Source organism: Rhynchophorus ferrugineus, unplaced genomic scaffold, assembly GCF_030347505.1.
Source record: "Rhynchophorus ferrugineus isolate W39M unplaced genomic scaffold, kcgeb_rfMv2 rfM4, whole genome shotgun sequence".
Classification (NCBI taxonomy): Eukaryota; Metazoa; Arthropoda; class Insecta; order Coleoptera; family Curculionidae; genus Rhynchophorus; species Rhynchophorus ferrugineus.
In genome coordinates this window covers 11,353,880-11,366,599 of record NW_027472583.1, presented here as the reverse complement: position 1 = coordinate 11,366,599, position 12,720 = coordinate 11,353,880, and the positions used below count along the sequence as shown (strand labels likewise).

The window sequence follows — 12,720 nt, the reverse complement described above, 5'->3', positions numbered from 1 at the left end:
TTTTAAAAGTGGTGATGTTGACATCCAGAACAAAGAGCGTTCTGGATAGCCAAATAGAATTTGAAAGCATTACTCGATGAAAATTTCAATGGGGGAGGGAGATCACTATCGACACAATAATGTTATTCTGCAACATAACCACGCTCGACCGCATGTTGCAAAACCGCTGGAAACATACTTGGAAACATTAAAAAAATGTGAGGTGCTATCCCAACCGCCAAATTCTCCCGACCTTGCTTCTTCTGATTACTACTTGTTTCGACATATGAGACGTGACCTGTCTGAGCACCGCTTAACTTATAACCAAGATACTAAAAAGTTGGCCGATTCATGGATAGCACCGAAAGCTACCTCGTTCTTTTGAGATAAAAAGCTTAAAATTAAAAAAAAAACGAAAAATAAGATTTTAACTAAATATTTTTATTATAGAGGGAAATTAAAAATTATGGTTCTATTATAATATGTTATTTAATATAGTAACTTATTTTCTGTGTCCATTGTTATTGACTTAAATGTATATAATTGGACATTATACATATTATACGTATCTATTCTTTTTTCATTTTTGCTCGTTGAAATCCTATTGGTTTTTTTCATCCGCTAGAGCAAGTAACGCCTAATTATTATTCTACTAAACACTAATTCTTTTTGAAAGATTGTAATGTGGGATAAACAATTGCTGATTGTAATGTTGATCTTATAACTCTACAGGTTAGGTTTCATAGATATACAGATGTTTATTACAATTCACAATTTCTTTCCACAATTTGGTCTATACTCATCTAATCTGAAATGCAAAGAGCAACCCTTCTTGTCTTCATAAGAGATCCACGAAGAAGTTAGAGCATAATGTTTTTGATAATAATTCGTTTTAATTTTACGTTTAAAAAAAAATTTGTTTTATCTTAAATTCCAATAAAATTATTCACAAAAATAGAACTAAAACACAAATGTGTTCTTCCCATACTATATATTTGAATTTGGTGTCTCCTATTTAGTTCCTAAATATTTTAGTTCGATTCTCACACATCTAAATAAGCATCGTTGTACTAAAAATAATCGAAGCAATGACTTTAGCAATTATGGTTTCATACAGTTATGATAGTTCAACCCATCAATAATTCAATTTGCAATTGGTGGTTCGCTAAACCTAACCCAACGTAGTGTAAAAGGCTATGAATTAATTTCGACACATGTTATTTCGATTTACACTGCTGTTTTTTTAAAACATATTATATTTTACGATAGAACCAAAACAATGATTGTTAATTTTTACGCGTATATAAATGCCTTACATGCAGTCTATTTAAAGTTATTTTGTATATACGTCATCTAAATTTGTGACGTCAAAACGTCGCAATGTTGCCGCATCAACTTCAGAGTTTAGCTCAGGCTTTAGTTCAGTTTGTTAAAAAGTAACAAAAATGTTGTTAAATATAATTTATTTTAACATTGTAGTACATCTAAAAACTATAGTTAATTATACACTCATAATAGTTTATAGGTTAGAATTATAACCTCTTATCACTATTGCTTTCAAGAATTCTGCATTCGTCTGACAACCGGACGACTTTGACAGGCGCATTCGTTTACGTGTTCGAACTAATCAGACAGAATCGTGTCTCTTTTTAACTAGAATAAAATGAAAAGGAAAATATCGTCTGATTCTGAATCGAATTTATAAATTGCAGCAGGCAATATATTTAACACCTTGATGACGTAGGTATAAAAAAAACTTTGAATAGACTATATATTCATTGCTCTACCACTTAAAAAAATGTAACTTGACAGTTATGAAAGATCTATAATTAATTTAACAAAAATTGAAACACAATTAAAATATTTTGATGCGTGAAAAAGTAATCTAAGTTTTTCAAATCGTAGAGAATCATTTTCAATCTCTCTTTTTGTACCTTTTTGTGTCAAAAGGGTGTTTTTTTTTCCTATTTGAGTACTTTTTCACACGCTTACTGTTGACATTTAACAATAATCATAACTAATCCTGGTCCTCGAGACTATCTGCTTTAACGGTTGGTGTCCAAGGACAGCGTCTAACACCACTAATAGTATTTTCTCCGCATGCAGGTCCTAGTGGAGCGTACAGTCCCGACGGCACGATGGGTTACATGATGGGCGAGCAACAAATGATACACAGACCTCCAGGAGAACCAGCTTTCCACAACCAGTACGCGCATTATCCAGCAGAATACTACGGCCATCATCTGTGAGGTAAGACTGAAACTCACTCAAACTAATACGAACTGTTACGTTTTGTTTGTAATCTAATCAAAATATATGCTCCGAACCGAGCTTGAAAATTGTGCGGTTAAGATCTACGTAGAATAAGCCATTGAAGAGATTAGAGTTGATTGTAACTGATAACGCTAGAATTGCCAGATTAGTAGCTCTCAGATATTTGTATTTAATTTTTGTTTTTTTAATTTTAAGTTTACATTGTATACTTTAGTTTTACTAAAAGTTTTAATTTTTCCTATGTTCTCTCTTGTTCTTTTCTCCCTTTCGATTTTTAAACATCACTAATAAGTATCTTGTTAATTATTTTTAGGATGTATGATTGTAAACTGTTTTGTTATTGTAATTGAACTATTGAAAATAAAGACGAACGTGATCGAAATCAACGAAGTAAAGAGATGTTTTTGTTCCAGGTTCCCTTCACTCACCTGTCACAACGACAATGGACATAGAAATATGCAACTTTTAATGTGATTTTTATTCTGTACAAAGTGTAAATGTAGTGTTCCAGTGTCTAGATAATTTTACTAAACATGAGAGTATAAATACATACACACACGTCTCACACGCAAAATTACACAGCAACCAACAGGACTTGTACAAAAATAATAAGTATTAAAATTAAATCCAATTGTGTTGACTACTTGTACATAGAGAAAGATTAAAATTGTGGACTGGCATTGAGACCCCGATGTGGTATTAATACGTGGCCAGAATATATAAAATTATATACATTTGTTTATTACATTTACAGCAGCAGTGATGTGGTATGATAGATTAGATTCCTTAATGTGTTACCCTTTGGCAGCATCCCTCATCAAAACAATCGAGAAAAAAATACATCCCCGTTCTCCCAGTTTGCTCCCCTTCCAGTGCAGCTCATTCCACACGACTCCAAGTTTTTGTAGTGTACACTAGTGTGAGGGATATTTTAGTGATTGTTCATGTTTATATAAATCAAAAACAACAATCTGTTTCTTTTCCATTCTCGCTATAACAATGTATAAATTCGTTTTTCTTTTTCGTTTTCTTTTCTATGTCGGTGCTAAAATATTTACCTTGTATATGCACTAGTGTCATTGAACATATATTTCAAGGTTGTGCAGATTTAATTTTTTCTAGTTGTTAATGTTGTGATTTGTTCTCGCTATTTCGAGATGGACCTTGAAATCTGCCTATTGACTTTTTAAAATCAAACGATGGTTTTGATGACTTTCATGGAAATGACGTTCCATGAACTGAACTGGTAACTAAAATAGAAACTTGTTATTAAATTCTGAGATTTTTTCAATTATTTTTGATTATTTATCACTGTTTGTTGGTAATTACCTGTAGAATAACAAATGAGAGTGAATTCCATGCGAGTCAGTCAAAATAAATCTTTTGACTAGGGGATTTAAGTCCCCTGTAATGTTATACGATATACGTAAGTAAAAAAACCTAAAACATAGGTACTAACACACAAATACACACATCTAAGAAGAATGACGATAAAATTCTCATTATTATATCATATACATAAGTATACAGAACATTGCAAAATCCTCAGGTGGTTCATAAAACATGCAACCAGATATACGAACATTTTTACTAGTTGTTGGTTTATTTTTTTTAATTGGAATAAAATGAAAAAAAAAAACGTTGATCGTTCTTTCGCTTGCCTGAAGATTTTGATGTTACCTATTTGTGTCCTGAACCCTTGAAGGGGAGGTACATATCGAAGACGCTCGAAACGCCCGATGGTCCTAGCTCTGCGACCTGTTGTTATTGTTACCCTATTCGGGCGTTTCGAGTCGGAGACCCAATACCAACAAACCAACCGTCCCCCCTGATCCCCCGGGCTTCCTCCCCGTTCAACGCTCGAAGCCATACACTATGTATACGAGTCTAGTGATGCTATAGGTTATTATTGTAATTATTAATTTTTTTTACCGTACACAAATGTACCGTTTTGGCTTTGCGATGTTGAGGGGGGTAAGCCTTCTCGCCACCTCGACGCTTTTCCTCTTCGTACAGTGAGAAATAGATCGTTTTCTGATGGTCATTGTTTGCTACAACGACGGATCAGAAGATATGACGCAAATACGAAGTGAATCGTCCTCGTCCTCTTCCCCCCACCCCTCCCCGAGACCCACAAATAAATACCCCCGCCTTACTTTGTACTATTGTTTTGGTGTAATATTTTATATATTAAAAAGTACGTTACCTTAGCGACTGAATTTGGCAGGGGTAATTGTGTATACCATTTTACACAAATTTATTAAGAAAAACTATTAAGTATATAGTTTTTGATTTAATATACTCTGTTGTATTGTATATAGTGTAATAAGTATTTATGCTTAGACTATTAGTATACAAAAATAAAAGGCCCCCCCCTCGGACCTTAGGCTGTCGGCCGGACTGACCCCCGCCAAATTCACAGGACCTGTTTTTTTTTTATTAATTAATTGATTAACGAAATATTTTTTGTGTAATTTTTTATTGTACATACAATTTACCTCCGATGAAGAAAAATTGTTGGCTGTTCCTTTTAAGTGATTTCCACCACGAATCATTAACGCCTTATCCAATGTATACGAGAAACTTAAGAAAAATGTGAAAAAAATCAATACAGATCAATGAGAAGAAAGATATCGTACCTCGATGTTTATTAATAATGTATGAAAGGATTCTTTATTGTGTTCTGCTTTTTAATGAAAAATATATATTAATATTATTGACGATGATTATTGGACAAGATACCTCAAGATTATTTGGTAACGTCGTGTCCTCTGTATAGTGTTTTTTTTTTGAAACGTGAGCATTAAATGCTACATCTTGTGTACTTAAACTGTGTTTTTATTTCCTTCATTCACCTTCCCCATTTTTTAAATTATTACTAACATTTCGTTTTTTTTTAGTTTTTTTTACTTAAATATATATTTTAAAGTATTTTTTTACCAACTATGGGTTTATCTGGACTGGGCTTATAGTTTAACGTGGGCTCAGAACCACGGCCCTCAGCGTTAAGCCTACCGACTGGCGAATGACCAACTTTAGAAATCATTCCAGAAGACTTCCGATCTTACCCAGCCTGGTTACTGTCGGATTTTACACTCTTGCCTAGAACATTCACAAATTTTAAGCAATCACAAACATACATTTACGACCATGCCCCAGCAGGATTCGAACCCGCAGCTATCGCAACAGTAGTTTTTTATTTTTTAAAGTCTGCTTTTTACCAACGAGGGTTTATCTGGACAGACTTTTTAACGTGGCCTCCGAACCACGGTCCTCGGCATTAAGCCTACCGACTGGCGACTGATCAACTTATAAATCATCCCAGAAGACATCCGGTCGTACCCAGCCTGGTTACTGGAATCATTTTCCTTGTCGGATTTTACACCATTGCCTAGGACAATCTAAAATATTAAATAATCACAAACATAAATTTACGATCATGCTCCAGCAGGATTCGAACCCGGACTACCGGACCAGTAGGTGAACCCTCCTATCGCTTTTACCACTGCGCCAGTAAAGCCGGCACATTTCGTTTTTGTTAATATTTTTATTAATTCAAGGACAACAAAAAAAATCTTGTTATTAATAATCACAACCTTAGCTTTCCGAATAAACCACTAATTTCTTACAAAACGTCTTATTTTCGTGTTTATTATAATATGTTTTTATCAGATCAGATATCTATTGGGGAAAATGCAAAGTATTACTGTCATCAACTACTAAATTCGATGGTTTTGACATTTATCCGTATAAATTCTCCGTATTTTCCATATATTATCAGTTATTTGGTGCCTACAGCCACTAATCATTGAACGCTTAATTAATTGCTTTCTAGATATAAGTTACTTTCGTTGTTTGATTTGAAGAATTCTACTGCCGAAGCCCGTAGAATACCTTTAGAAACTTATAGTGATCCCTCATTCCAATTATTGGTCTTGATTTAATTGATTTAAAAGTAGCGATTTTGATGTCTCTGACAAAAAAGGGCCTGAAGGAACAAAAAAATCGGAAGACAATGAATTGCAAGGCACGCTGGACAAATAACCAGCTGCCATTTGATGAAGCAACTGTTTCCAAACTTTTATATGCAATGGGAAAGATCCCAAAAGTACAAAATGTCTTTTTAAACCTTTTCAATATCGCAGTTTTATTGCTTGCTAGCAAAAAGGAAGAATGGTGTATTGTGGCTAACGATGAAAAGTAGATCTACTACAACAATCTTAAGCGCAAAATGTAAATGCAGGGAAGCCATCCGCATCCATACTGAAGAGAATATTCATGACCTAAGACATTGAGTCTTCCTTAAAAAGGTCAGAAATATCCAGATACACTGTAACAACTCGAATGAGAAGTTCTGCCACACCTAGGCGTACTCACCAGGCATAGCGCCTTCTGTTACTTGTTTCGAAAGTGCGAAATAGAATAGATTGTTGAATGAAAACGATTTAAAATATTTTGATTAATGTATATTTTTCTCAATAAATGCCTTAAAAATTTGTCAGCTGTACGTTATTACTTATTCCGATATGGTTCTTATATCTATACATATGCTTTTTGGATATTATCTGATAGTGGTAATATAAACTATAAATTTTTAGTTTTTTTGTATCACTGCTTATTAAACAATGCTAAGAAATTAGTAATTTCTATCACTAGCCTTTATTTTGTAGTAATGGTATTTGAATGCTACGTTAGAGAAATAAAAACTATTTTCATGCTTTTTAGAAATCAACATATAAACACAACAAACTTAAGCAATTTTCAACAAGTTTATTTGTCAAGATACTCAGCTCCCCTCAATATGTTTATATTTTCTTCCTGTAACGGTTAGTTTTTTTTTTTCTATACCTCAAGTTCACTTGGGTGATGGCGAATGAAGTAATTTATTCAATTTGATCATCGTTTAAAAGAAATAGATTATTAGTTTAAAATAAAAGAAATGTACTTAAAATGTGTTTTTATTTTACCTTTTACCTTTTTTTTTGATAAAGAATGAAAACAAAACTGGAAATGGAACAAAGTTGTTTTGTTATCCAGAATTATTAAAAATATTTGGTTATTGATTTGTAATTAACGATTATTCCTTCCTTTTTGCCGTTAATACAACAGGTATTATTATTTTTTAATTAAAATGTCTATTCGATATTCCTTGAGTTCTATTATATACTGTTGAGAAGTCAATAACTCAAATAATTATCTGTTAGAGTTCTTGAAGCGACTAAGCGTTAACTACACTGAATTTTGTCTGGGTCGTCTCTTATCTTGTGATAAAACACTTTTTTTATATTAAAATAGTGTTAATAAACTATTGCAGAGTAAATCCGAATGTGCTACGAATTAATTCCAATTCACAACACTATAAGCCAATCATTTCTTACTTGTATATAGCATTAACAATGAAGTAAGCATCATAAAATCGTCTTCAACTGTCGCATCGATCCCTGGCAGCATCCTTCTGTCCCCCTCCCCACGAAACGGTCGTCACCAACTTTCAAACCTTTGACCAAATCTCGCACCCTCCGGCCGCCTCGTCCTCCTCTTCGCCGCCCCACCCCGTCCCGGAAATTGTGTACACTGGCCCCTGGTCAGCTTCCGTTTCCTCTTCTTGGCGAGGAGCGCGTTGATTCATTGCCCCTTATCTCGACCTGGAGTAAATGAGTTCTTCGGGGACGCTGGATGGGACCCACGAGGGATACGGACGACGTTCTAGATTACTTTCGCAGGGAGTTGATCGAATGAATAATAAAAAAACGCCCCGCATGATTCTTTACTATATATATTTTTTATGTTACATGCTTACAAATTTACAATGAAGACACGACGAAGTAAAGATAGAACTAAATATTAATACTTATTTACCTGATATGTTCAGCTGTTAACAAAAATAGAGCAAGAAATTAACAATACAAACACCCATCCATGACGACCTTTTTTAATTTTAAACGGTTTTTAATTTGGATTGTTTTTCCTCAATATTATCCATAACTTAAAAATAGAGTTACTATTTTTTACGTATATCCGTTTTAAGATATAAAAATCCACAAATTGACTGCCTTGTATACAATATAACACAATTTAAAGTGTGATTGCTTGCTCTATTTTAGTTTCTTTTCAGAGACCCTTAAATCTCCAGTACATAAATGTCTTCTTCCATTTCTCCATGCTTTTCATTTACAATTACAATTTCTTACCGTAGATATGCTTAGTACAATATTAATTTACAAATTACTATTATAAGTAACAGACTTATAAGACGATAGTAAGATGCTTCTTTTCCCAGATTTGGCAATAACAATGCACTGCAATACATATACATACAAAATTTAAAAAGATACTCCTAAAGATTAAATCCAATGCGCAAGCGTTTTTAGCATGTATGTCGTTCATTATCACTTGTTTTTCCTCTTTAACTGTAAATCTTTTCTGATGTAGACGAATTAGGTATTAGATCAATTGAAGTGGCAAAAAAAATCGATCAAAAGGCTGTATACCCTCATATCATTTATTAGTGAAAAACATTTTTTATTACTCTTAGTAGTTCCACAATCTGCCTAGAGAGGCATAAGTATTTGTTATGTTTATAGTATATATACATGGCATGTAGTAAATCGCTTCATTAAGTGATCTCATGTATAAAATACTATTTTAATTAATTAGTCTTATTGTAAAGCTTATTCTAATGTATATATATATATATATATATATATATATATATATATATATATATATATATATATATATATATATATATATATATATATATATATATATATATTGCCATAATATAAGTTTGCCATTACGTATATATAAGTTTTAGTTGGGATGCATTGACACTCTCTCGAATTACTTCACACAAACACGTTAAATTGCACTCGTTATTGGTTCTAGGGGAATATACCACACTAGGAGAATGTACCACTTCATTTGAAACACAATACGAAGCATCAACAATGGCACGCAATACTTTATTTTGGAACCGTTGTATGATGGATGTATATTAGACTTGCTAGCGGTTCTCCATAGTTGGATTCCATATAGAATGAATAGGCCTGAAGAGAGATTTATACAATAATATCTTGTTATATAATGAAAACTTGGATTTGCGCTCGATAAGCCAATACATTTGTGCTTCTTCCAAGTTAGGCGTCGATGTAGGCGTATACCAAGATATTTAGCTTGAGTTGACAATTATTGATATAAATTGGTGGACATGTTCTTCTACGGAGCGCACAATATGTACTGGAACTACGTAACAGGTCAATTGAAAAGTCTGACACATAGATGGCTCTTCTAGAATTAAATCCATATTTTAGTTAACCTTAACCCTCAATAGATGCGTGTATAAATTTGACAACTGTCGGATCATTAGTTTGTCAATTATAACATTTTGAGTGAAGCAACTTTTGTTAATGTGAAAAAAATGAATAAAAAGGAATTTCGCTTTGTGATAAAATATTGCTTGGTGAAGGGAAAAATACAGTTGAAACAAAAACTTGACTTGATCCCGAGTTTCCGGATACCATCAAGGATTGATATGCTATGTTTAGATGTGGTGAAATGAGCACCGAAGATGGTGAGCGCAGTGGACGCCCAAAAGAGATTGTTACCGACGAAAACATTAAAAAATTCCACAAAATGATTTTGAATGACCGTAAATTGAAATTGAAGTCCAATCGACAGTCATCCGAGGGGACTTCACACGATGAACCCGCTCCAAAGCGTGGGAAAACGCAACAGTCGGTATTTTGGGATGCGCGTGGAATAATTTTTATTTACTATCTTGAAAAAGAAATAACCATCAACAACGACTATTATATAGCGTTATTGGACCGTTTGAAGGAGGAAATCTCCGGAAAACGGCCGCATTTGAAGAAAAAGAAAGTGCTGTTTCACAAGACAATGCACCGTGTCACAAGTCAGTCAAAACGATGGCAAAAAACCATGAATTTTTCTTCGAATTGCTTCCTCATCCACCGTATTCTCCAGATCTGGCCTCCAACGACTATTTCCTGTTCTCAGATCCCAAAGAATGCTCGCTGGGAAGAAATTTTCGTCGAATGAGGAGGTGATCGACGAAACTGAAGCCTATTTTGAAGCAAAGGACAAATCGTACTACAAAAATGGTATCGAAAAGTTGGAGGGTCGCTATAATCAGTGTATCACCATTGAAGGGAATTATGTTGAACGAAAAAAACTAATTTTGCCAAAAAAATGTGCTACACCATCAAATATATATTTTAGCAAAATTACATGAATCAATTTTAAAATATGTTTTCAATATTTTGGCCTCATTACACAATTACCAAATCAATGGTTACTATTTATAAATTACAAACTACAAGAATGTGAATGTATAGCTTCTCTAACATGTTACAAAATATTAAAATAATTACCGTGGTTTACATATAAATTCATTTTTGAATAATATATTTACACAATTTTATTATCGCTATCTAATTTTATTTCTGAATGAACTGCATGAATGAAAAACTGTAAATAGAACAATCTAATGAAATTAAAGCATTATTTAATTAAAGAATTTAAAGAAATGAAATTAAACAATTATTTAATTTTATCGAAGATTATTCCTGTTCTCAGATCTCAAGAGAATGCTCGCTGGGAAGAAATTTTCCTCGAATGAAGAGGTGATCGCCGAAAGTGAGGCCTATTTTGAAGCAAAAGACAAATCGTATTACAAAAATGGTATCGAAAAGTTGGAGGGTCGCTATAATCAGTGTATCACCATTGAAGGGAATTATGTTGAACGAAAAAAACTAGTTTTGCCAAAAAAATGTGCTACACCATCAAATATATATTTTAGCAAAATAACATGAATCAATTTTAAAATATGTTTTCAATATTTTGGCCTCATTACACAATTACCAAATCAATGGTTACTATATATAAATTACAAACTACAAGAATGAATGTGTAGTTTCTCTAACATGTTACAAAATATCAAAATAATTACCGTGGTTTATATATAAATTCATTTTTGAATTATATATTTACACAATTTTATTATCGCTATCTAATTTTATTTCTGAATGAACTGCATGAATGAAAAACTGTAAATAGAACAATATAATGAAATTACAGAATTATTTAATTAAAGAATTTAAAGAAATGAAATTAAACAATTATTTAATTTTATCGATGATTATTCCTGTTCTCAGATTTCAAGAGAATGCTCGCTGGGAAGAAATTTTCGTCGAATGAAGAGGTGATCGCCGAAAATGAGGCCTATTTTGAAGCAAAGGATAAATCGTACTACAAAAATATTATCGAAAAGTTGGATAAGCAGTGTGTCACCCTTGAAGGGATTTATGTTGCATAAATAAAACTAATTTTGCCAAAAAAATGTGCTACACCATCAAATATATATTTTAGCAAAATTACATGAATCAATTTTAAAATATGTTTTCAATATTTTGGCCTCATTACACAATTACCAAATCAATGGTTACTATTTATAAATTACAAACTACAAGAATTTGAATGTGTAGCTTCTCTAACATGTTACAAAATATTAAAATAATTACCGTGGTTTACATATAAATTCATTTTTGAATTATATATTTACACAATTTTATTGTCGCTATCTAATTTTATTTCTGAATGAACTGTATCAATGAAAAACTGTAAATAGAACAATCTAATGAAATTAAAGAATTATTTAATTAAAGAATTTAAAGAAATGAAATTAAAGAATTATTTAATTTTATCGAAGATTATTCCTGTTCTCAGGTCTCAAGAGAATGCTCGCTGGGAAGAAATTTTCGTCGAATGAAGAGGTGATCGCCGAAACTGAGGCCTATTTTGAAGCAAAGGACAAATCGTACTACAAAAATGTTATCGAAAAGTTGGATAAGCAGTGTGTCACCCTTGAAGGGATTTATGTTGCATAAATAAAACTAATTTTGCCAAAAAAATATGCTACACCATCAAATATATATTTTAGCAAAATTACATGAATCAATTTTAAAATATGTTTTCAATATTTTGGCCTCATTACACAATTACCAAATCAATGGTTACTATTTATAAATTACAAACTACAAGAATTTGAATGTATAGCTTCTCTAACATGTTACAAAATATTAAAATAATTACCGTGGTTTACATATAAATTCATTTTTGAATTATATATTTACACAATTTTATTATCGCTATCTAATTTTATTTCTGAATGAACTGTATCAATGAAAAACTGTAAATAGAACAATCTAATGAAATTAAAGCATTATTTAATTAAAGAATTTAAAGAAATGAAATTAAACAATTATTTAATTTTATCGAAGATTATTCCTGTTCTCAGATCTCAAGAGAATGCTCGCTGGGAAGAAATTTTCGTCGAATGAAGAGGTGATCGCCGAAAATGAGGCCTATTTTGAAGCAAAGGAGAAATCGTACTACAAAAATGTTATCGAAAAGTTGGATAAGCAGTGTGTCACCCTTGAAGGGATT

General features: G+C 32.4%; 1 protein-coding gene across 6 annotated transcripts in view; it reads left to right on the top strand.

The window, feature by feature from the left end:
- The window catches only part of hth (Meis homeobox homothorax), a 273,708-nt gene extending 268,625 nt beyond the window's left edge, over positions 1–5,083 (top strand). For 4 of the 6 annotated variants that reach the window (XM_076402447.1, XM_076402445.1, XM_076402446.1 and 1 more), the window contains 2 exons: positions 2,068–2,229; positions 2,667–5,083. In XM_076402447.1, the coding sequence (XP_076258562.1) occupies positions 2,068–2,228 (161 nt within the window). In that variant the 3' untranslated portion in view covers position 2,229; positions 2,667–5,083. The remainder of the gene's footprint in view (positions 1–2,067; positions 2,230–2,666) is intronic. The other 2 variants (XM_076402449.1, XM_076402448.1) reach the window with 1 other exon arrangement.
- The last annotated feature ends 7,637 nt before the right edge of the window (positions 5,084–12,720 follow it).